Source organism: Parasteatoda tepidariorum, chromosome 1 (assembly GCF_043381705.1).
Source record: "Parasteatoda tepidariorum isolate YZ-2023 chromosome 1, CAS_Ptep_4.0, whole genome shotgun sequence".
In the NCBI taxonomy this organism is placed as follows: Eukaryota; Metazoa; Arthropoda; class Arachnida; order Araneae; family Theridiidae; genus Parasteatoda; species Parasteatoda tepidariorum.
Window position 1 is genome coordinate 79,897,971 of NC_092204.1, and position 23,739 is coordinate 79,921,709.

Below are 23,739 nucleotides of genomic sequence, written 5' to 3' on the forward strand. Positions count from 1 at the left end.
TAATTTTAAATCTCATGAGTATGGTCACACTCACAGTCATATTTTACGAAATAAATCAGGACTCGAGAGTTCCTAAGAAACGGCTTGATATTAAGCATATTTTGACTGAGAGCAATAAATTTAATACACAGAGACAAATGATTTTGGAGGCTCTAATTCACCTTTATCCATAATGATTAAGGATAATTCACACTGTAACATAAAAATCTGTAGGACATTGTTTTGATTCTTTCAATTTAGCATTGAGCTCATTATAGAATCGGTATCTATAACTATAGTTGTGTGGGCATTATGTGACTGGATCTTGCATCAATAAAAAATTACTAATTATTGTTATGTTTGTTTTTCCATTTTCATCCAATTAAAAGTGAAAATAATACAAAAGGTGCAAATTTTTTCAGGAAAGGATTATAAAAAGGGACGTATGTTTGAGTATATCGGGAGATCTTAATAGATCTTTTATTTGGCAATATAATGTCATGAGCACGAAAAAAAAATATAACGAATGTAAACCATTAATTAAGAGCTATTATCTTTTCTCTTAAGTAACGTTATTTTACCACGGATATACGNTTATGATTTTCGTCTCTTTATCCACCTTACTTGGTGACATTCCGCATGAAGTCTTATTGGGTACTTCTCAAAATTAAAACTAGACTCAATTTAAATAAAATGATTGCCATATAATAGCTTTTTGCTCTTACTCTTTCACTAATAACTCAACACTAACTTGACTTATTTTTCTAATTCAAAAAATTTAATCAATGTACAGAGTGCAAAAAAAGTTTTCAGTGTCCACCGCACTATTTTAGGTATGAATGATTTGGTGGAAGTTGAAGGATTTGGTAGAGGATTCGATATGCCAGATGTTATTCATCATCTAACATTTTCGCATTTCTTCGAGATATTGGTACATCATATTGTATGTTACTGCTTTATCTGATTTTATTATTTCATATTTAGTTCCCATGTACCTACCTTTTTCTTTAAATTTTTGTGTATTTTATTTAATGTCTTTTTTAATCGGATTTTATTGACTTTTAACTATATATACTATTATTAAAAGTTGTAAACCGTCTTGTTATTCACCATTTTATTACTTTCATGTAGTTTATAAAGATAAAATTGTAGTGTGGATTTTACTTTCAAATCTGATTTAACGTACTGTCTGAAGCAGTATGTTCTCCTTTGGATCACGTGCCATTGAACTATACATTCAACTCAATATCATTTCTGTCTGGCCTAGAATTTGATGTATACGTGATTTGCAGTCCCCTCACCATCTTGAAATTTTAATAGCATGATGTTGTTCTCATGTAGAGATGGTTGTATTGTATATGTTTTTTCTCAGTGTATATGCATGTTTTTCAATTGAGCATAAACTTAATTATGTTTGAAATTTTTTCATTTGCACAATAATATAGGAAATATTTTTTGGAAACAAAATCCTCCGGTACATAAAACAGATGAGCTAATAAATTGATATAAATTGAGGAATTAAAGAAAAATATGCATAGTTTTGTTTTTCAGAGAAAATTAAAAACTTCTTTTATAAGAATACCTAGCCACGTGTTTACTTTAAGCATTTCACTAGAGGTAAAAAAAAACAGCGTCTTTTAGTAATTCTGCGTTTTACACTTAACATGAAAATTATATTAGTTAAAGCATTGTAGCTGATTTTTTTATGCATATTAGTTCGAATAATTTGTTTTTAAAAATTTACTATGTGGCTCTAAATTCATTTTGATAAATTTCATTTATGTTTCTGAAATACTTCTTATTTAATAGGATTTAGTAACTAAAATTTTTCTAACTATCATATAAAAAAAATTTTTATGTCAGTTTTTAATGCTATTTCCTGTTACTTCATATATGTTTAAACATAGATGTAAGAAAAGATACTCGAATATTAATTTACATATTTGAGGAGAAAAAAAACTTTTCTATGCAAATTTAAAACGAAAAAACTTATTTCAAAAATAATTAAAAAAAATGAATCTAATTTGTGAGAAATGTGGCTTAAAAAATAAATATACTTTTCGGGCCAAAAAAATAATTTCTTTATTCAACAAAGGTTGAGAGAATTGTGATTAATTCATTTCACGGAAAATAGTTTTCTCATCTGTCAGAATGACTTGGCACTTTTGGAGGGTATTTACTTCCTTTTTTGTTCTCTTTTCATCTGCTTTTAAGTCTGATTGACTCTCTCCTTGTTTGGACGCCATCTTTATTGAATTTTCTCAGACTTTTCCTTTCAGTTCAGCGACTGCTTATCGTAGCACTGCAGGAATCAACATTTTGTTCGTTCATCGGAAATTCTTGACTTTCAAAAGTGGAAAGACTTCAGATTCATACGGGCGTTGATAATCTAAGGCTTTCTTTTCTGTGCTCGGTCCACTGCTGTAGAAAAAGAATATGACATAAAAGATGTTGAGAAAAATCTATCTAAAAGCAACAACTTTTTTGTCAAGATGTATCGATTTAACTTATTCTAGATTTTACGAGATCTGTCTGAAAAGAATTCGATCATAATTTTATTGGCAATGCAAAGAACTCTAAGGTTTTGCGGTTAGGTGAGTATTAGTTGCTATACCCTAATGCGAATTGCTATGCCTTTCCAGCTTGTGCGAATTGCTTTTAATGCCCTTTTTTTCCTGAAAATAGCACCGTTATACTGATTTCATGGATTTCAGAGAGAGAGATGAGAATTTACCACTTGATTTGCTTTAAAACCGTTTGCTCGGCAGAACTGTGTGCCATAAGGCGTTACATTATTACAATTCAATTTCCTCAATATGGGAACACCCAGTCAACACCACAACATTGAAGATCATACACGTGTCATTGAATATTATTTTGGGACAAAATAATTAAAATTGCTGAACATAATACATCAAATGTTTTTTACATGTTGGAAATTCTTCAGTGGATTCTGATGGTTATTTTCATTTGAAAATATCAAAGCTAATGATATTAAGCTTTTTCTGCCATTTTGCTCCAAATTAAAATCCGATTCATTTACGTGAGCTTAATTGTTTAATTGCGGAACTTCATCTGAATGGTGCTATGATAATAAAGTAATTGATAATGTGTGATACTCTATATATAAGAATAGTTTCTAATCCCAACAACTTAAGCTCATTTTGCATTGTCGATAAAAGTTACAGCCGAATTAATTTTGAAGAGACTAAGTACGTAGTTATTATAAAAAATATATAAATAAAAAAAAAAACTCTGACAATATATGATCCACTGGTAAACATTTCATGAAACCATGCCATAGAATAAAGCAAAACTTTCTATAAAGGTATCACAGTAATCAAATAATTATATTAAACAATTATCTAACTCTCACTAGTTACGGTTACCTCTACAAAGTTCGTGATTGTCAAGTTTGATACAATTAGCTGTATTTTCTTTTTTTTTTATTATCTTCAAAGGGGTGCAAGCTATAATTGCTGACACACAAAGGAAATTTACAAAATAATCTTTTTCATCTCTACATTGTGTTGATGATTATCATGAGCAAAATATAATTAAAAATCTATAAAATGTACATAGTTTATTTTTAAAAAAAATAAGAAAAAGAAGTAATAAGTGTTGTTGCTTGAAAATATATATACTTTGTCAAAGTAGCCGTATCTATCAAAATAAGATCTAGTTCTCGTATAAATTCAACAGAACCTTTTAAAGTTGTTTTTGAAATTGTGTTGTACAGTCAGTATGACCACTTAAAGTTATTGGCACTTGAATTTAATCATACCGGCAAAGTTATACAAAAATTAAGAATTAAAGTTTTATTATAAAAAAGATAAAAATCGTTGTCTTAATATTATTGTGAAATTTGTTGTGGATATAATGAGCACTACCTGCATTGCCGTAGGAATACTGGATATAAGAGGAGTTTCTATGGTTATACCATTTTCTTCTACATCAACTTCATTTCCATTAAATTGTCGAAGCTTCTTGGGTGTCTGTAAGAAAAATTAGTATTTTTAAGAGTAAGTCTTATCGGCGTTTAAAGTGAGAGGTAAAAAATAAACTGCATTGTAAAATGAAATTTTATATAAAATTGAAGAATTTTCAATCACGTTTTAAGTACTGTCGCCTCGAATTGCAATTTTCGAGGTTTTGAAAAAGTGAATTCATAAATTTCAAACTCGACAAGTTTTTATTTTATAACAGTTACTTATAAAGAAATTATTAGAATTTGCCCTAAAATTGTGAAAGCTGAAAAGTAAATACTTTTTTTTTGATCAAGTGTAATTCAGGTGAACGTTTCTATATTCTAGTTATCTACTAAAATATGTACTTTTTATACTTAAAAATTCCATTTGAACAAATTGGAACAAACAAGATAACCTTTTTTAAAAAGAGTATAAGTTTTCATGATAGTTTGGATAATTCTTTGGTATGGAGAACGGTTGGCAGATTTGAAGCTAATAAATTCAAGCTGATTAGTATCCAGGTTGCAGAATCAACTTAAGCAAATGGTACTTTCATCAGGGAGGCCATCACAGAGCAACGACAACTGCACGGGTCATTACTTGTTGTTAAGGGTACGAAGAAAATCGCTAACAGTAGACTCCCGGCTTTCTGAGATTTTGTAACTGGATCTGGAATAAGAATTTTCATACCGAGTATTTTTCGTTCACCTCGAGTTGGCACATGGCTCCGCCTCCATCATGTGGTATCCGACAGATCTATTTCGCTAGTTTTGGGGAGAAAGATGTGAACAATCCTAAACAAGGTTACTATTTGGAGATCATAGAACAAAAATATTTATTTCGCAGTCTTTATGTGCTTTTTCTTAGCGTTAAATATTTCATAAATTTGATGTTATTTCTCTCCCTTGAGTGAATAGTTAGTCCTTTTTGAAACATTTTGCTGGGAAAACAGCAGTTTTTAAATTTAAAATATATTTAATTAGCTAGAGTAACGAAAGGTATAACAGCAAATGATAAAACGAAAAATTCACTGTTTGAGTTTGGCGCGTATTAACGGTTGTCTCATTTTCAAGCGCAGAGATGTTTCTCCTCTTACTCGCGCTCTGAAATGAACTCTGCCTCCGAGAAGGTGGAGACAAGTGCCAACTCCTGGTAAACGAATTATGCATAGACATCTAACAGAGAAAGGCTTTTACTCTCGGCATTCAGTTGCGCGTGCCCCTTTGACTTCATCCAACAGGAAAGCCATGTGTTCGTGAAGCCGAACATATCAGTCTTGGAGACAGCGAGAATAAGAGTGATATATTTCCATTAATGAATCGAGATTGGCAAACAGAGTGCCGTCGAATCTGAATCTGGAGAAAACATGCAGCTCGATATTATTCCACCTGCGTTAAAAAAATTGTCAGATTTGGTGGCAAAGGAATCCTTGACTGGGATGGCATCTGTCACCGCACATGGCAATAGAGGTGAGATTTGTGAAGCCTATGTGAGGTTGTCCCGGGTGGCTATTAGCCATAGCATTCTTTATGTAAGATAATGGAATTCTAATTGTTACTGATTTTTTGAAGAGGGTATTCGCCATATAGATTAGCAATATATTGACAATTTATCAATATATTGACAACTTTTTTATCGGAAAAAAAAATAATTGCGAAAGCCTAGATTTATCTATAGCTTACTCTATTATACATAAAACAGTACAGTAAAGGTAACTTGTATTAACATATTAATGACATTTATTTTTGTAAAATAAGTCTTGACTATAATAAAAGCATTTTTAAGCATTCGACTTTCAACACCTGTAAGTATTTTTAAGGCAAATCTTGTAAATTAAATTTGTTTATTTAGAATTGTAGCACAGAGATTGTAACAATCAAAGAAGGAGAGTGTTTTTAATGACAGGTTCATATTTTTTTATTTTTACTGAATAATTTGTATCATATTAAATGATTAAGTAAACATATTTCCATCTATATCAATAATCCTTTTCCTTATCAGTATGAAGTTTGGGCCAAGTAATATTGATTAGCTAACCCATTAATTTAAGTTGAGACGCACCATCCACCATCAGCTTGTCATGTAAACTAGAAAATTTACACCATTTGATCTTGATCAACTGTTAAACTCTATGTATAATGTATAAAGATACTTTATAACATTTCTATCTAATTAGTTAAAAATTTAAAGGAAGGAAAATGTTTTTAAAATAATCTAACAATTTCACTTAGAAAGACATAGAGAGCCCAACAGTTAATAAAGTCAAAAAATATAAGTTATTTTATTAGCAAACCGTGATACATTCAATATTTATGAGTTAGAACATTTACAATATTTATTCAGCTTACTGTAAATGTTCTGAAATATAAATATATCACGTTAGGGAAGTAGGAAGTTTTTGAGAACACAATTTAAATTTTTTTTACGATACGGAAATGTGCTTTTTTCACTTGTATGTGTATTTTAATACTGTATTTATTAAAGAACATAGTAATTTTATTGAATAATAGTAAAATTTTAGTTCAAATATTTGCTTATTTGCTTGATTAGTTAACAAATTTATGTTTAGTTATTTATATATATATATAGTAACTGGATCTGGAATNTATATATATATATATTATAAAAGCATATTTTTCTGGTTTGTTGAAAACAAATTTTTGCATTAAAAGCATATTTTTGCATATCTAACATGAAAAATTAACAACTAAAAAAGCTTTCTCGGTTCGTGAATTTTTGTGACAATAAAAGTAAATTTCAAAAATTAAGTGAAGTAGTTCTTTTCAACATACATGAATAATGTATGTCAAAAAGAATTACAAATTTTTATTTTTTACTCAATTTGTTACAAAAGCAAAATTAACCTTATTATTAAAATTCTACACCTGGTTTAATCAAATCATATGAAGTTTAGTTACAAGCAAGCAAATTTTTAATTTTTTTGACCAAGTATGTTGAACCAAATTATATTTTTAAATATTCTTAAAATTAATTCCTAAAAAAAAATTCTGGCAAAAAATTACACAAAACTTGACTATAATTAACTTAAACTAATCTGAACTATTCGAAAATAGTACATTGAAAGCATATTTACTAGCGAAAATAAAATATTTTGCTCTCTACAAACCTTTTAATTTTGTCATGTATTTACTTGTACGGTTTTAAGCATAATTTTTTTACTGATGTTTTATCTCTTATTTCGATATATGTTTAACTGGATAGCTAAGCGGTCAAAATTTTTTAACATATTTATTTATATATTATACCGGAATAAGCTCAGAATCTTCAGTATAACTGGCACTTTGAAAATCTCGAAGTTTTCTTGGGTTCTCTTCATTTAGAACGGTGGGAAGAATTGTCTCTTCATCCAATTCTGTTGTTTTCAGCTTGGTTTCTAGTGATAAAAAATATTTATTATAAAAATCAAGAATATTTATTATTAAAACTAACAAAATAGTAAGTTATTGAATATAAGGCAATCATGTAATGGAGTTCAATGAAATTCATTTTTGAGTTGATTTCGATTAAGATTGATTTAATTTGATTGATTTCGATTGACTTAATTTTCGATTAAGCACCAACAGTGTTTCTATTCGAGAGTCTTACAGTGGAGCAATGTTTTTACTCAGTATCTGTAATTTATATTTCAAAGGCAATAATATTTTAACTGAAATTTTTTGCAGTTAAAGTAGTTTAATTGTGTATTTAATTTTTAAAACATTTTTTAATATTCAAAAGGTATTAGTATAAAAGTAATTTATATTAATATGTCTTGAATCTTGTAAAAGTTATAAAAGATCAATTTTGGCTAAGCTTTAACATTCGATTTTATTTTAGAAAATACGATAACTTCGTTTAATTTGTGATTTAATTGTTTTACATATTTCGTATCATAAACTTCAATTGTTACCTTGATAAAAGCTCTTTTGTGGAATTATATCTGGACCTTGACTGTTTGATATAAAAGTCTCTTTGCAGTCCTTCATTAAATAAGCGTCACACCTAAATTTAAACAATTGAACTTTCTGTGAGTTTTATTATCAGAAACGGAATAAAGACATAAAATAGAAGAGATAAATAATGATATTCATGCAAATGTATACATTTTTAACTTTTGCAATTAAACTCCGTATTTAACAGTAAAGCATGCAAGTAGTTTTGAAATGTTGTGGCAAAATGAAAAGGGAGTGCAAGCATACAAAAAAAAAAATAGTGCTTGGTGTCCCTCCGCGCGGAAGAAGTTAAACTTCGCAACCTGCGACGTTAATTGTAAAAGAATCAGAAGTCGTAGAAGGATCACTAGTTCTATTCAACGACACTTTTTCTTGCTCCGCTCGCTTCAGTGCTCTGTAATCACGGTAATATCGTGCATTTTTTCCTCGTGGACCTCTTGAACCAGTGCTTGCCTCATCGTCTCACCCCGGAAAATGTATTTGTATTAATAATGTATGTGAATGCGTCATAATGTAATTTCAGAAGAGAAACAATCAATTGATATTCACAAGAGACGTACTTTGACATAACCTTAAATCCGTCACATTGTCCGCGGGATTGTTTTCACTAATTTTTTACAATTGTTATCCACTAAATTTGAAAATAAAAAATACTACCCTATTAAATTATATGTGTATCAAAACAAACTAAAAAAATATTTATAGAAAAACAATACTTTTATGACTTTAATTATTTTTATGCTAGTGAGAACCCGAAACAATATGGAAATGAATGAGGGAAAACTGGATCCTACCACGTGATTTCCCGGCCAATAAAAATGTAGCGTTAAACGTTTAACGCAACCTTGTTAGAAGTCGCATAAGAAGTATAACTTCAAAAATAATTGAAATTAATGTCGGAACGATGAGTCTTAAATCCAATTCAAAGTTACTAGTAGGGCTTGAAAGTTTCATGTAATGTATAAATACTATAAACAAAATTTATTCTACATCAACGCATTTGTGCTGTATTACTACACATATGAAATACTTATAATCAATACTTCTGCATAAAATGCTCAAAAAGTTTGCCTGCCATTTGAAAACATTGGCGGCTTATGGATTGATGCTTACATTTTTACAAATATAAGTGTATAATTTTCAAACCCCTTAAGCAGTTTTATATAGATACTGAATATTCCTGAGCAACTTTTGATTCTTTTTATATCCCTACTTTGAGCTTTCATTTCGATTACGCTATTTTATAGCAACCTATAATAATGTCTATCATTTTCATTAGCTCCATTCTTGTTTTAAGTTGCAGTTCACTGCATATTTTAATCATATTGAAAATTCCTTACAAATATGGATTTTATGCTGCGTTTCAATATAGGTACTTACTTCTCTTTATCTTGCGTATACGGACGATCTGGAATTAAAATAAATAGTATTTTAGAGAATGGTTCGGAGATAAACATGTTTAAAAAATAATTATTTAAAGAATCTTAAAATAAAAAACAAATATCATTGCATATAAAATCAACATCAACAAATCGACAAGGACATTGATTAATACATGTTTCAAAAGTCTTAAAAAGTTAGTGTACTTAGAATCTACAAGACCGGAATAGGTGTAGTTGGTATTAAATAACATTTTTCATTGAAAAGATGAACAATGAAAGGGAAGTGAGGTAAATGTTTTTATTTACTTTGGTTTGGAACATGCTTCACACATGATTTTTTCACAATGTTCACATATGTTTTTTTTTTTTTGCATATATCGAATAATAGGATTTATATATCCAAAAGTATTTAACGTTTTGCTTCAGCTTTTAATTTTTCTAAAAAGACTTCTAATTTTTAGAGGTTTTATGAAAATTCGAAATTACATGTACAGTGAAAAATAACAATATTCTGTTTTTAAATCCATTGTTTAGTGCCATTAATGTTCGCATTAAATTCGATATAACAGAATCTTTCTTATGTCTAACATTTTATCAACTCCAAGTATTTAATAGGAAATTAGTATTTTTAATATGTACTTTAGTTCTTGATCTGCGTTAGAGTTCGATCATGAATAAAACTCATTTTGCTTTGCAATTTTCGTATTTGGATGTGATAAAATTATGCTTGTGTAACAGCGACGTTTAAAAGCACAGAATGAAAGCTATTTTAAAACCAATACACGTTTCAATGTTGAAAATTGCAACTTAATCTGTGCGATAAAATGTCAGAGATAAAACAAATCGACAGAGATTATGGTAACTGGGAGGATAATTATTGTGTTAAAAAATGAAAACGTTAAAAATTGACAGTTGAAAAGTTAAATAATTAGTTATTTGAAAATGTTTAATAAACAAGATACAGAAGTAAGTTCATTAAAATATATTTCTTATGATGTGAAAGGCATTCCTGATACTTATAATGTTCATTTAATGATATCGGTTAATGAAAACTCGAACTAATGACCTTCATTTCATCTGTATTTTGCAGAATATATAAGATGAAATTGACGAAGAGCATTGTAGTATGTTTCTGACATTCCTAGAGATGCAATTTGATTGTACACTTTGCTTGCTCCATATACGAAATACCGCGATGAAATAAAATTTTATAAATCCCCCGTTTGTTTAAATTATTGAGAAATATAAGTAAACATCTAATTTTCAGAAAAAAACATGAAATACAAAACATAATTAAACTGCTCAGATTTAACACATTGATTAAACTTTTAAACTCATGTAAACATTTTACAAATAAGAAAAAGCTCTGACTTGAGAGATTGCTCCAATATAATTATACACTTCAAGGTTATATAAATAAACTATATCGGTTTTCGCCCTCACGTACATTTTATACTACTACGGATGGCATGACATATGTGACATTGAAACACATTTTGCTTTTAATAAATCTTATTATTTGAGATTTTAAATGCCATTTGCTCTAAAATTTATTTCATATAATTATTTAAAATAATATCAATGGATGCTATTTTTAAATTTTTACAAAACATCTTTTTATTTTAATTCTTTAAAAAATTGTTATAGCATTTTTATCCACATTCATTATTCAGGAACAACATTTACTTAATGTTGAATGTGTTAAATTAAATTGAAAAATAAATACCTTTTACAGATCTTCTAGCTCGTAATTTGATGAAAAAAGCAATTATTATTGTAAATAGAGCAATGATTAATAAAATTCCAATAACTGTCCCAAATACCGCTGTTAAAACATCAGCATCTTCCTCTGTATCTATAGGTTAAAAAAAAGAGAGATTAGTAATATTGTTTACAAATTTATAATCTTAAAATAATGTCCCTTACAAAACAATAAACATAGAGTTGATGAATATTCTGATTTACCTCTATTAGGTACACTTTTTTGCAATGCACTCGAATGAACAACAACTTGCTTGCTTCGACCTTTACTGTTTATAGCGTATAACACGAGAATAAAAGTTTCATCGGTAGGAACTGGGCAAACTAAAAATTTTGGAGATTTTCTAGAAGTAAGATTGGCTATAAATTTATCAGAACTTGCACTCATCACTTCTAACTGAAATATTTGCTGTAGACCACCATCTTCTCCACTATCACAATCTACAACAAGACAATCAGCTGTCTTATTTGTAACGTCACAATTTTTAGGCTCTTCTGGAACTCCTAAAGATTTAAAAAAAACTGTATTTTAAAAAGTTTTAAATAAAATGTGTTCTGCAAAAATACTACTGGATGTAAGACCTAATAAGCTAAGCATATGTATATAGGTGGGAATAAATGAAAAAAATTATCGATAAGCAAGCTTTACCATTAAACAAACATATCTAAGCTTCAAAAGTCTCATAATTAGTAAACCTAAAGCAAATACCTTTTCTGACTAAGCTATTACAAATACCTTTACCTTTACACAATTTATGTATTTGAAACTAATGCAAAGCTGACCAAATTAAATTGTACAAATTCTACAAAATGAAAAATATTTTTTTATTCACCAATCTTTCAATAATATATTGTTATTCAAAAAATAAGCAACCTTTGTTATTGTTTCCGAACCATTTTTATCAATGCTTAATGTTCTTTTATGAAAAAAAGTGTAGTTTGCACTTTCTTTCCTTGACCTGCAAAAACATGATGTTTATCCTCATTTTGACCTTGTACCATAAAACCCTACATTTAATTCATTTCAAAAAAGCATTCAGCTTAAAAACGTGAAAAGTAAAATGTATATATATTTTTTAACATTTGATTTTGTGTAACTAATTTAGACTTTGCGTTTGCTTCTTTTTTTCGTCTTCTTTATATCAAAAAGATGCAACGCATTAGATGTTTTTTTTGTTCGTGCAACAATTTTTATTTATGATATATTCCAATTTTATTATTTACCTTATGATAAATGCTTATTACTAATTGATATTTCTTAAGTACATAACCAAAAAATGAATGCTTCGAATAAAGTTTTTAACATATTTAATGGTGCATTTTCCATTCTAACATAGTTAGGAATCAAACTTGGTTGTATGAAAAACTTGCCTTTGAAGCTGGAGTATCTACTTGGAAAAATAATTTTAAGAAAGTTTGAAAAAAATCAAACATATTTTATGATTAAAAGAATAAGTGTAAAAAGGTAAATCAAAGGTAGTTTTATGTGGCAATTTACACAATAAATGTTTTGCAAATATAATGCACATTATTCCTTTAATTATTAAAAATGAAAGTATTATTCATTCCAGTAAAGAAATGCTCTAAAATATCTGTTTGCCATGGAGTCATTCGGAAATAATTATTTTTGCTCAGTACTTTTCATGCTATTTTAGACAAGCTCATTATTCTTTTACTTGTAATGCAGTAATAAATATTGCTTATAGTATTTTTACAGAGACAGTCTGTCTTATTCTTGTGTATATATGTGTACCAAATTGACTATAACCTGTTTGCTTACGCACTTTAGTACAAAAGTCATTCTTTTTCTGTTTCTTGCAAAACTAATTCTAAATTTTGCAAAAAAGCTATAGAAAAAAATCTTCAAGCAGTTCTAGTCAACTGATGAAATATACTTTAAAATCATGTTCTTACCGTTGCTTACCTGCAGGTATTATACGAAACGAGCACGGATCTTTTTGAGTTCCAACGCTGTTAGAAGCTGAGCATTCCAATATTCCATAGTCTTGAGGTGCCCTAGGAGACACTGTCGCAACACTAATGGTTCCATTACTGTAAAACTGTGCTGTAGGTAGAGGCATTTTCTTATTTGAATTGCTGAGAACCCAAGAAAAATTTACAGTTTTTGGATATGCATCAATTGCGCAAGTGACGCTCACTGATTCAGTTCTTCCAACACCATAGACACTACTTCGAACTGATTCACAACGTGGAGCATCTGTGAGGGGCAATAAATGTTTAAACTTGTATAAATATTAAAAAAAAACAGTTTTTGATTACACACGCTGTTGAATAGAGAAATAAGCCGTGATGGCTCAGTGGTTAAGGCAATGAACTGTTATTGTGAAGAGCTGTGGTTCAATCCCCAGTGGCGGCCTGAACCTCACCTAGTTTCAGGTCGATGGGTACCAGCTTGTTTGAAAAGTAAAGCGGTCTATGTACAATACAGACCACATTGCCACAATCAGGTTGTTGGTCATGGAATTATATAAATTTGGTACTTTAGATATTAGAATTGCAGAAAACCACCATGCTCGCCACCATCCTTTCCAACAATAGGCTGCAGTGGAAACGCTTCATTTATTGAAAATACACTATACAAACATCTTTGCAAGAATCTGGAATCCGTTTCTAGAATCTAAGACCTTGATTTGTTGAAAGATATTACAGTTTATTTTCTTCTATAATAAATTTAATTAAATAAAAACTTTTCTAACATGTAACCAAGGATTATTAATCAAATATTTTAAAACGAAAACTTTTACAAAAAATTTTTGTTTTTAAATACAATTACTTTCTTCCTAACTCGTACAATATCGTACACATAACTAACAAACATTTCTCACTCTCTCACATAATTTCAGAATAAATGCTAGATTTCTACCTCACCAGTAGCAACGGTAGGATGTGTCAATTCCATATATATTGACGGGTGGGCGTTTTATAATCTTGAAAAGAAAGAATGAAGGATATAAAACATCTCTAGGCTTTTATTTGGTCAATCTATGACACGCTTTATGAAAATTATTCGCCAATGAATAAAAAAGCATTAATATCTTCACCTATAAAAAGCATTTATGAAGAATCAGATGTATGTTTGATACTTTTGAATTATTTTATTTAAGTTAGTATCATTTATTAAATACAGATTATACGTTATATAAACTATTTTGTTTTTGAATAAATAAGAAAATTTACTGAGAAATAAGGTTTAAAGCTGCAAAAAATAGTGAAGAAAAGGAGAAAAACAGATATGTTTATTTTTTTTTTCGAAACATACTGTGATTTCAAATCATGGAGATTTTTAACCATTTTTAAATGAAGCATAGACATTTTGAATCCAAGACAGTATAGAAGTTATGTTAAGGTTAGTTATCATATTTCCCCCGGTTTTAAAAATGTTTTAATTACGTTTTTAACTTGATTTTTAAAAGTTATAATTGATGGAAAATGCAGTTAAAATACAGGAAAATATGACTAATTATTTTAAATTTATTTTTGATTTGCATGTTGTCTTTAGTTTGGCTCATTCGTCGTGTATATACTCAATATTGTCCTGATTAACGCAGTTTCTTAATCCTGGGAGTGATGTTTATTGATAAAATGTATTTCAAAACTGATTTTTTCATTCAATAGTTTTTGTTTTCACTTGAATTTTAGAATATTTAAAAATTATTCAATATCTTCTAAGAAAAAAGGCTAATTTACAAAATTATATATTCTGTTAGTAGTACTAATTATTAATTTCACAAACGGAAGTTTCAGCTACTTAGAAAAGCATTTTAGAAATAATTTTAGAAAAATAATTCACTTAACTGAACATAATAAATGGCCAAGCTATAAAGTGATACGTAAAATAGCAGTTGGATCTCTTTACAAAAGCTTTCTTTGTTAAATTCATTTTTCTAAAAAACATTCTACTCACTTTCTTCAAAGACTTTGAAATAATTTGATTTCTTCTTGCTCATTTTGAAATTCACTTTCGGTAACTCTTGATTTCGTTTGATAATCCATATTACCAACTACCCGTTACAATGTTTGATAGAAAGGCTTTATCTAGCTTTTTCTGGTTTTTCCTATTCGTAGTACTTTACTATTAAAGACTTCAAAAATATCTTTAAAAGCTTTTTTTTTAAAAAAAAAAAGAATTTTATGCATTCAAAAAAATATTAACAAAAATCGTTTTATTATGCAATCCATTTATGTCTTCTATTTTTTACTTAGTAAAGTCAAAAGGATACAATACTTATTTTTTATTTTCTATTTTCCACGTGAAGTGAATTGAATCGTTACTCAGCAAAAACTATTTCTTTTCACCACACTATTTGATTCATTTTTATATTCAGGATGTCTTTCTTACATTTAAAACAGTTTTAAATCAAACTGAATTAAATTAAGCTTTCAAAAATATATTCAATTCCGTATTTATTTTCTAAAGAAAGTGCTTAAGAATGTTGACATTCTGAAAAGCTTTTAAAATGCTCCCTTAGGAATGAAAAGTGAAATCCAAGAATAAATATTTCGCGATTAAATCAAATTTTCTAAATTGAATTGCTTATAAGAAAAAATGATTTTATTTGATTTCCCTGTTATTGTACTTCTATATCTATTATGTTGTACTAGTTTTCTACTTAAATATCTAAAACTTCTGCAAAGCAATCAAAGACAAGGGTTAAAGAAATTTCTGGGATACTAATTTTATAAGTAATTCACAACAAAAAATATCATTATTATTTAGGGCTAAAATAAAGCTTTGAAAATAAATATGGAAATAATATCTGTGTCATTTGTAAGTTCATCTATTTTTGTTGATAATTAAGTCGTATTTTATGATGTCCAATGTAATTTCACATTTCAAATTTAATATTAAGTGCATGTCGCTAAATTTTACGCATTTTAAGAGCACTACATAACATTTTGATAAATGTTTTTTACAAATATAGCATATATTTTAATAAATCTACACTAAAAGTTTTCAAAAAAACTATGAATGAACTGTAAAAATACATTACACTGAATCCAGATAGTTTAATTTTGAGTCAAACATTGGAATTTATTCTGGGATTTAAACCTCTTAAATGCACACCATTATACTTTTTACCAATTCTAAAGTCCCCAAAATCTATTTAATTTAAATTTAAATAGAGTGATATTGATCTTAGCCTACTTATTTTAGCATCAACCTAGTTTCAGGAGCTGTATAGCAAAGACAGACCTGTTGAGCCAAAAACCTAAGTCACTCACTCATTTTGGGTGATAAACTAATGTAGCCCTTGTAAATAAGATCATGTGGTTTCGCGGATCTGTTTATATTATTCGCAAATTAATACTATCGTCAAGAATGTTGGGGACTTGAAAACTCAATTCATCGGCAACTTAAAACTTCTGAAATAGCTGTCAATGTTATTAAATTTTTCAGCTAACAAAAAAAGTACTCATCTATAAAATCCCTCTCGAAATGAAACCAAGCTTAAATTAATGATAGTGGTCTTTTGACCGAAAAGCATAGGAAGATGACACTCAAAGTTCTAGCTTATTTAACAATAAGACACCAAAAAAATGACGTTTCGAAATTATATTTGTGTTCAAATGGTTAAAGAATCCGGCTCATAATCCGTCTCTCTTTTTTATAGTTGAGAGCACACCAGTTTTTCTCAGTATTTGACAATTTTGAATTCTTATTTCTTAATACTGAAAAATGTGTTATTTTTTAGATTATTCCAAACTCATATCATAAATCATTTATTTATTTTTGAGTAAACTTAAATTTTTGTAGCTAAACAATGCTTAACTTTATTTTTCGAATTAGAATACATGAATGTTTTATAAAAAAGATATTTAGTTTTCTTTTTATGCACAATACTATTTTTTTAAATAATAAGTTTACTCACGAAAATAAAAATTACTTTTTTTTCTAGGAAAAATAAATAAAAATTGTGGAAAATATGTATAGCTTATATGATTTTTTAAATGAAAATGAAATTTGAGAAATAAATAATTTAGAAATATTTACTGAAGTAAATTATGAATATTTTTATTAAATTGAAAAAATAATAATATTTGTTTTATATTTAACTAAACATTTTAACTTTAAAAGCAATTTCTTCACAGTTATTTTACTTACAAAACATATTAACTCAGACGAAAATAAAGTAACACCATTTAAAATCAATAAACTTTAAAACTTTTATTAAATTAAATATTTAGATATATATTTTTTTTAAATATCTATTCTTTAACTAAAAATGTAACACATTTTTCAGCCATAAGTTTAAGTTTCAGCAAATAAAAATTAACATCAGCTGGGATTGAGCTGACTTTCTCACAGGTAAGATTCGATTGACTTAATAACATTTCTGAATAACTAATAACCTTTCTATTTAATATTTAAGAAGCTATTCAAGTAACATGAGGAATCCGCCCCCCCCCCATCTTTTGCTTTAGACCATATTTTTTTTAAAATTTAAGTTTCGTTTCGTTTCAAGCGGAATTATGTACGTCCCGATTTAGTCAAATTGGTAAATGCGCTCTTAACTTTGCAAATCATCTTAATTTCCTTTGCTAAGCTTGTTTTTCCCTTCTTCCATTCTTTGATGTAGCTTGTCCCATTAAATTCCTCATTTAACTCAATTTTAAGTTTCGCAATAACAAAAATAAAATATACTTCTTGAAAATAAAGTCTGTACCTGTAGGTTAAAGACAGAGTGAAAATCATATTTTGATGAGCAAATAATTCACATAGAGCTTGTGAAACAAGAAATGGAAAAATCTCGTGTTATAAGCAATGGAAATTGTATAGTTCTTTGAAAATATAATAAAATTATTTTCCGTATTGCTTTTTTGCATATTTTCATTTATAAATATATTCATTCTAATCCAGAGAATAAAATTTTAGTTCATTATTTATGAGTGCTTCGAAAAATTTCTTACAAAGAATTTCCAGCTGTTTTGGCTCACTCAGTGCTCTTCCTTCGGTGTTTGTCCCTGCACACTGATATTCTCCTCTGTGATGCGGTGTAACTGGTGAAATATGAATAATTCTGTTCGAATAATTAGCTTTTTCTGGCGGGCCAAGAGACCGCCCATCTTGTAACCACTCAAGCTCTGTAATAGGTGGATGAGCATGAATTTCACACACTAAAGTTAGTTCTTCGCCTTCTCTGACTAGTGAATCAGGAGTCGCATCAAGAGTCACTTTCGGTAGATCTGCCAAAAAATATAATAATAAAAAATCATTTATCGTTTCCATGGAAGAAAAAAAAATATACAATTGTGCAGAAATTTAAATAGATACAGGGTTTTCTATTTTTTTCCGGTGATAAACAGCATTTCCTAGTCTGAAAACTGTCACGATAAACAATAAATCAGTTTATAGTCTCACAGATTGTCGTAATAATTTTTGTAATAAGAAACTTAGAAGACTTCTGAACTATAAAGGAAAGGTTAAAAATGGTTAAATCATAAAAAATAGCATATTTTTATTTTTCGCAATTTAGAATTCTATAGTGGACTTTGATATTGTTTCTCAATGCTAGCAAAAATTATTCGATTTTTGAAACATCTATCTGAATAAATTTTATTAATAATTGTAAATTTTTCTTTCAAGGGACTTTTTTCTTGTAACCTATTCCACCCGAATAGCTAAAATGTTGGAAAAATGTGTTAAAATGCAAAATGCTAACTTAACTTATTAACTCTCTAAATATTTTAAAAAATTGCATAGGCTTTTAAATTTGGCTTGGACACCTGGCCTCTTTACGTACTCTCTAAATATTTTAAAAAATTGCATAGGCTTTTAAATTTGGCTTGGACACCTGGCCTCTTTACGTAACACAGATGTTGTGCTAACCAGCTTTTGTTTAAGCGATACGAGGTAAGAGATTCCATTTCTAGAAACTATCTCCACTTTACAAATTTTGTAGTTTTTACTTAATGATGCATCACTTTTATTGTCTGCTTACTTTTAGACTAGCATCACTAAGCCCTTTTTGGTAATTCGATTTTATCTCTAAAGAATTTATTGGATGACATTCATTATCTTAACAGCTCCATGTTAATGAGCTCTTAAGATAATGAATGTCTGTTTAATGAGTTTTAGTAAAGTTTACAGTATTTTATACCTTGCCCTATTTTAAAATTGCATGTTTGGCATAGCCTTTTTTTTAAACCTGTGTAATTAAGTCCCTCTGTTAATTCAGCACAAGTATGTAATGCATTATTGTAAGGAAGACAAATTACTTCCATTACGAAAATTATCACTAATGCATCAAATTTCTGATCTTTACGAAATATTAAATTAATCATTTTTCTATCTTAGATTAGAAGTTATTTAGAAAGCAATCATTTATCCATTGTAGAACACTGAGCTGCATGTATAGCATTTTTTTTATTTCATCTATTTTCAAATGTGATTTCTTAAAATCTGTTTATCCAATTAACTCGAAATTGAGTATAATTGTCTCAATATGTGTGTCTAGAAATGCAACGTGCTAATTGATCACACTATTATTTTATATTTACAGCCAAATGTAAAATGAAATATATATTATAAATTTTTATCCATTTTTATAAATTGCGTCACGAACTTATTATTGTCTCTGTGTAAAAGGACATTCAAAAGATCACCTATTAACCTTTCTAATTGCTAAAAAATACTTCTGTTAAAGAATTTATGTGAAGTACTTTTATTAGAATATTAAATGGAAAAAGTAAAACAGTAAGTTTTCATTTAATAGTAACTTTGCTAAAAGCATTTTTAGTTTTGGGAGGATGATGCTCAGCGCTTAATATTGAAAAAAGTTTAACACGGATCTTATTTCAATAATAAAATTTTACAATTGTAGAAAAAAAATAGCAAAATGTACATATGGAACGCCATTTCTAAAAACATTGTAACTATGTCATGGTTGATTATTAAACAATAATTTTATTTACTGTCTTTCACGTCCAGATAGCTGAATGTATTCTTGTTTCCAGCATAAATTTGAAATTTCATTGCTAGCGTTTTTTAAAAAAGTTATGTTTTTCATTTTTCTACAGCCTTTCTTTCAGTTCTTTCTTTTAAGATTTTTACTGAAATTTTAGTACCTGTTTTCATAATTTTTGGAGGACACTGGTCAGTTTTTAATTTAAAACACTATGAAGCAAAAAAAAATAAAAAAGAATATTTCTGACAAATTTAGGCGTTTTGTTATAGTCGATTTTTGGTGACCACTTCACTAATAAAAATTTTTTTTTCATCATCAAATTACTAAATTTAATCGAGTAAAGGTTTCAAGTGCCTTAAGTTAAAAAAATGTTACATTCTCAAATTTATATATATATATATATATATTTTTTAAAAAANTTATTCACTTTACTTTTTTGGGATTTTATGAACTGAAAAATGACAGTTTTCGTGAGAATGACCCATATATATATATGCATATAATGTATATCCAGAGTGTATTTCATGTTATTTCGACTTACAATGAACAATAATTATCCACGCATCTTCTAATACGCTATCTGGCAGTTGAGGGTTATCACCCCGGCACGAAAGATTTCTAAGATTATCCCGAATGCTCGGTCTCATGCTTAAACTACTGATTGTCAAATTGTCTTCCTCAGCTGTGCTTTCTGTCACTTCTGTTTTCAACTTTTCACCATCCAGCCACCAAGATATTTGAGCTGGTGGCCTTGCTCCTCTGGCAACACAAACAATATCTGTCTCCTTACCAGCTGATAGAGGTTGATGCGGGGTTGTAATTCGAACGTCTGTGGGTCTCACTGAAATAAATCAGTTGGTAAAAGATTATTTTTGAAATGTTTTGGACATTGAACTATCTAAAATAAAATTCCAGAAGCTTATTTTGCACATTGATTTGTATTAAGATATTTGGATATTTTTAATAGATTTGACCGTGTTTAATTTGGGCGTGGATTATATATGGTTTAATTTGGGCAAATATGAAATTAGTTTCGCTTCTAAAGCTGCAGATTTTATAATGACATTTTTAGTCAATTTTTGTTGAAATTTTATAAAATTTTTACATATAACGGGGGTTGCATAAGTGTTGCGGCAAGCTTCTAGGAGATTTAAGGCATATCATTAGGATTAAAATTGCCGTATAGGATTAAAATTCCCGGAAATGTCACCCTACTCTGCTCAGGGCGCTTTCTTATTATGAACTGTTCATAATTACAAGGAGAAACAGTTCATAAGAGATATGCGCCCGTTTGTGGCGTATGATGATATTTCCGGGAATGGATCCGTATGTAATTTTAATTCTGTTGATATTTCCAAACTCTGCTGAAAGTTGGTAGCATCATTCTTGTAATACGAGGCGTGTTTATTAATTAAGTACCGTTTTGCCATACCGCGGCCGCAGCGTTGCTGTCGGCGTTCTGCGCATGCACACTGGGTACCTACATCTCATGCCTACGCACTGACACCATTACAGTCTGATTCTTCCTTGTTTACGTTGTTTACTGAGAGTTTAAGATGCCTCCGAAAATCGTGAGTCCCACCGACTGTGAAGTACGGGCTGTTATAATATTTCTTAGTGCTAAAGGCCTAAATCCGATCGATATTCATTGTAAGATCTGTGCAGTTTAAGGACAAAACATTATGAGTGATGGAATTGTAAGAAAGTGCGTGTTAGCATTTAAAGAAGGCTGCACAAATGTGCATGATGAACAACGGAGTGGGTGTCCTTCAATCGTTAATGAAAGTTTGGTGCAAGAAGCGGACAGTAAGGTGAGAGAAAACAGGCGCTTTACGATTTCCTCCTTGTGTTTTGACTTTCTTAATGTTTCTCGTAGTGTTTTGTATAGCATTGTGACCGAGCACTTGAATTACCGAAAATTGTGCTCACGTTGGGTACCGAAAATGCTGGCGGATGTGCACAAAACCAAACGTTTAGGCAGTGCATTGACTTACCTTTAGCGGTACCACTACGACGGTGATGATTTCTTGAGCCAAATTGTTACGGGCGATGAAACATGGGTGGCCTACGTCACACCAGAATCAAAGCAACAGTCCATGGAATAGCGGCATTCAGATTCACCCAGAAAAGTAAAGTTTAAGCAAACAATTTCTGCTCGGAAAATCAAGTGCATAGTTTTTTGGGACCAAAAGTGAGTATTGCTTGTGGAATTTCTGCCTCGTAATGAGACAATCAATGCAGCAGCTTATTGTGAGACATTGAACTATCTGCGCCGTACAATCCAGAACAAAAGACGTGGCAAGTTGAGGAATGGCTTCGTTTTGCTGCATGCAATGCCCGTCCGCATGTGGCTAATCAGACCAAAGATCTCATCACATCTTTTCAATGGGAAACTCCAGATCATCCTCTGTACAGCCCTGATCTGGCTCCCAGTGACTACCATGTGTTCCTGCACTTGAAGAAGCACCTTGGTGGTCAGTGTCTTCAAGACGATGACAAAGTCAAAACAGTTGTGATGCAGTGGTTAAGAAGTCAGGCGGCAGGCTTCTATGAGGAGGGTATTCAGAAACTGGTATAACATTATGACAAGTGCCTCAATATTGAAGGAAATTATGTAGAAAAGTGGCGGCAGACTTCTAGGAGGAGGGTATTCAAAAACCCATACAAGGTTATGGCAAGTGCCTCAATGTTGAAGGAAATTGTGTAGAACAGTAGATTAAGGTACAGGCCTTCATGTAAAAATAAAATTATTGATATATCTTTGCACGTCCTTTTTTAATTTCAAAACAGTAGAAGAACATGCCTCGTATATAATAAATAATAATAATGATAATAATAATAATAACGTTTTTAAACTTGTTCATTTCGGCAAAGGTAAACTGAAAATATCATTATAAAAAAAGTGTAGCTTATAACTATATTTCGAATTAAAAGTTTGAAAAGAAGAGTAATTTCAATTGGTTCTCTAGTTTTCATCACGGTAAAAATTAGTTTTTTTTTTATCAAATAGTAAAAGCTAGTTACCTATCAAGTAGTAAAAACTGCGACTTACATACGATATTTTGCGATAGATGTAAAATTAAGAATAATAGTGGTTTTTGTTGAGTTTATATTTTATTCTATTCATTTCCTTCCTTTCCCTTCATTTAATTTCCTTCCCTTCATTTCTTATCTATTTACTTCATTTCCTATCCCTTCATTTCATTTCACTGCTGGGGATTGCATTGACCTTACTTTTATTCATTACATTACACTTTCATAAATGCCTTGTTTATATTAAGCTTAAAAAATGACTGAAAATTATAATTTGTTACTAAAAAAATAAAATTTGCGAAAAATCTTTAATTTGAAATCTTTTACTTTTTCTTAATTTATAAAGAAATGACGCCAAAAGATTTCTCACACTATAAGATATTATCGATTCAATTTTTCTATTAATGAAATTCGCAATATTCACGAGAATTGATCTCTTTCCGAGCCCTTATACAATAGATTTAAAAAGGATTACCAATAGTGAATAAATTATTTATATGGTAAGAGAGGGGGAGTTAAAGATTAATGATACAGTTTGTTAAGTTGCTATATCAATCAATGAATCTCTAGAAACACTCAACGGAGAATCTCTTTCTTCTACCCCAATTATTAACGTTTGTTTGACTACTTATTTTTCGTGTAATACATTTACTGAACGAAAGATAGATGAAGATATATTTGGAATAAAATAATACATCATCGCTTGTGTTTCCATTAAATGTGTATTTTTATTAGA

General features: G+C 29.4%; 1 protein-coding gene across 3 annotated transcripts in view; it reads right to left on the reverse strand.

The window, feature by feature from the left end:
• Positions 1–2,036: 2,036 nt before the first annotated feature.
• The window catches only part of LOC107440297 (neural cell adhesion molecule 1), a 61,991-nt gene continuing 40,288 nt past the window's right edge, over positions 2,037–23,739 (reverse strand). Inside the window, exons 5-14 of one of the 3 annotated variants that reach the window (XM_021144995.3) lie at positions 20,512–20,811; positions 17,974–18,249; positions 12,968–13,261; positions 11,248–11,547; positions 11,009–11,137; positions 9,281–9,308; positions 7,858–7,949; positions 7,214–7,341; positions 3,870–3,974; positions 2,037–2,400 (exon numbers count right to left, since the gene is read on the reverse strand). In XM_021144995.3, coding sequence (XP_021000654.2) covers positions 2,350–2,400; positions 3,870–3,974; positions 7,214–7,341; positions 7,858–7,949; positions 9,281–9,308; positions 11,009–11,137; positions 11,248–11,547; positions 12,968–13,261; positions 17,974–18,249; positions 20,512–20,811 — 1,703 coding nt within the window. In that variant the 3' untranslated portion in view covers positions 2,037–2,349. The remainder of the gene's footprint in view (positions 2,401–3,869; positions 3,975–7,213; positions 7,342–7,857; positions 7,950–9,280; positions 9,309–11,008; positions 11,138–11,247; positions 11,548–12,967; positions 13,262–17,973; positions 18,250–20,511; positions 20,812–23,739) is intronic. The other 2 variants (XM_071182949.1, XM_071182943.1) reach the window with 2 other exon arrangements.